Raw genomic sequence first — 2,545 nt, forward strand, 5'->3', positions numbered from 1 at the left:
GGGGCGCTCGGGCTGCTGCTGCTGCTGCTGGGCGCCGCGTGCCTGATCCCACGGAGCGCGCAGGTGAGGCGGCTGGCGCGCTGCCCCGCCACTTGCAGCTGCACCAAGGAGTCCATCATCTGCGTGGGCTCTTCCTGGGTGCCCAGGATCGTGCCGGGCGACATCAGCTCCCTGTGAGTGGGACCCCTCCAGCCCCCATCCCGCCCCGCCCCACCCTGCGTCCGCCGCCGCGAGGGAGTTGCCTCTGGCGCCGGGGCAGCGCGACCCTGACCCACTCCCCAGGCCCCTTGTTTGCCTTTGGGTGGGGGGCGTGGGTCGAGTGTTGGCCCCGGGGAGGATGTTGAGAACTTGAGCCCCAGAATCTGGAAACCCAGACAGGTCCCTGTGGCAGTGTTTCTCAGAGTGTGGCCCACGGGCCACTTGCATCAGACTCACCTGGGGAAGCTTGTGCCAATGCAGAATCTGGCTGCTCTGAAGCAGTCTTTGGAGTGGAGTCCTGGGGTGTGCATTTGACATCCCCGGGAGACTCAGGGGTACATTAAAGTTTGAGAGAGTGTGTGTGTATGTGTGTGTGTGTTTGCGGGTTGAAGTTGTGTGTGCAGGGGAGTGCATAGGAGCAGCTGAACACGACCTGGTTGAGTGCAAACTGGGAAGGGTGAGGCCTCACTGCCCCACATCAGGTCTGGGGCGAATGTTCCTCCCGTGGCCTCCTCCCGACTTCTCCACATTGCAGGTTACAAAAAGCCGAGGTCAAGGCATGCAGGCTCTGCGAGCCCGAGGGTCCGCCCCACGTGGCCTGGAAGAGAGGTCACAGAAGGCTTGGCAGAGGTTTGGGGCATGTCGGGCGCCTAGCCCAGTGACCAAGTGCTTTGAAATCAGCTTTTCTTCTTGCCCTGAGGTCAGGAGGGCTTCTTGCCCCCTTTCTCCATCACACAGTTGTGTCGGCTGCTTTTCTCAGCAGGAAAAACTGACAGGAAAGGGCTTCACATTATGTATCCACCTGCCAAGGTGCTTTCACCCTGCCCTCCCCTGGCCACTCAAGCCAAATGACCAGCTCTCATAAGGACGGTGGAAGGGGCTGTTGGGCTGTATCTTTACTGCTAGGACATGTTTCCTGCTAAGACCACTCTCTTGTTCCAGGCCAAGATGTCTGGGTGCCCATTCAGTGGTGGAGGCAGGGAATCCCCGAGGTGACGTTGCTTGTGCTCAAGATACTTTCTTGTGTCCAACACTCCCCAGCCTCCCACCCAAGGCAAATTGTAGGGGCCTGGACCCAGGAGTGAGGGGGTTCCCATTTGCACTTATAGAAAGTCAGAAGAGTTTGACTGGTGGGAACAGAGGACATTTTTGATTCTTAATATTGCCAAGTCGGGTGACATGGAGGATTCCAGAAATTAGAGTTCCCCTTATTAAATCCTTCAGACCAGCAGCTGCTTAATTGACCTGCATGCGAACTGAAGGGAATTCTGAAATAATGTATTCAGATCCTGCTGTGGCCAGAAAGGATAGGGGGCCTGGGGGCAGAAATAAAGCCAAGCATCTTGTCCCCTGGTTGATCATTTTATTTGGCAGATGGCACTGCCTCTCCCCACACAGGGGAGTTCAGGTGTCTGTGAGTTTTTCCCCAGGGCTTTCATGGTGCATTTAATCAGAAGTGCTCCGACTATCTTTCAGAGATGGGCTCCCAAGAGGAATGCTTAATCCTACCCCAGCGTTGCGTAGGCCAACAGTAACGCTGTGTCTACACAAACAGAATCATGGGCAGAGGTGAAGCGATTATCCATTTTCAGGCAAGGGCCTCCTGTAGTTAAGAAAAGGAAGTGAAGGGATTGATTTAAACTGACCGAGATAATGTCTGTGGAAGGAGCTGATGGGAAAGGTTTCTGTTATTCAGACCAGTTTTCATATTGATCTGATTCATTGGGAAGTGGCTTGTCTCCTCATTCCTACCCCGGGGAAGATCCTGGGCAACTGTGCTGTGCCTCACTCCTGAGAGTCAGGGTTTGAAGTACAGGCGGAGGCAGAGGTCGATTGCCCACCCTGCCTGGCACTTCCTAAAAGAAACCTAGGCCTACTTTTGTTCATCTTTTGCCCATAGGAGCCTGGTAAATGGGACGTTTTCAGAAATCAAGGACCGAATGTTTTCTCATCTGCCTTCCCTGCAGCTGCTGTGAGTATGGGAAGTTCCCTCTGCACAGTGGGGGCCTTGCGGTGCCATCCTTGAACTGCTGTCTCTGCCTCTTTGGTATCAGCCCTGCCTAAAGTACCCCAGCTCCGTGAAGAGACCATGGCTGCCTCATGGTGTTAATTTACCCTGTGATGTCCCCAGCAAACCACTGAGGCTCTCTGCTCAGCTTTCTTTCCTTAGTTTGATACTTGTTTTCTTCAAAGACTTTATTGTAGATCCCACCACCCAGATCTAGTAAATGGGGAGGTAATTGCATTGACTCATGACCTGAACATCACCTAAATGCACTGTTTCCCAAACACCTCGGTTTAAAAGAAAACTTCATTTTAAAATCTTTTTTTTTTTTTTTTTTTTTTT

General features: G+C 53.4%; 1 protein-coding gene across 1 annotated transcript in view; it reads left to right on the top strand.

The window, feature by feature from the left end:
- Positions 1-6: 6 nt before the first annotated feature.
- The window catches only part of LGI2 (leucine rich repeat LGI family member 2), a 29,785-nt gene continuing 27,246 nt past the window's right edge, over positions 7-2,545 (top strand). The window contains exons 1-2 of the mRNA XM_017866734.1: positions 7-173; positions 2,099-2,170. Of these exons, the coding sequence (XP_017722223.1) occupies positions 2,139-2,170 (32 nt within the window). The 5' untranslated portion in view covers positions 7-173; positions 2,099-2,138. The remainder of the gene's footprint in view (positions 174-2,098; positions 2,171-2,545) is intronic.

Source organism: Rhinopithecus bieti, unplaced genomic scaffold, assembly GCF_001698545.2.
Source record: "Rhinopithecus bieti isolate Rb0 unplaced genomic scaffold, ASM169854v2 scaffold_1599, whole genome shotgun sequence".
Classification (NCBI taxonomy): domain Eukaryota; kingdom Metazoa; phylum Chordata; class Mammalia; order Primates; family Cercopithecidae; genus Rhinopithecus; species Rhinopithecus bieti.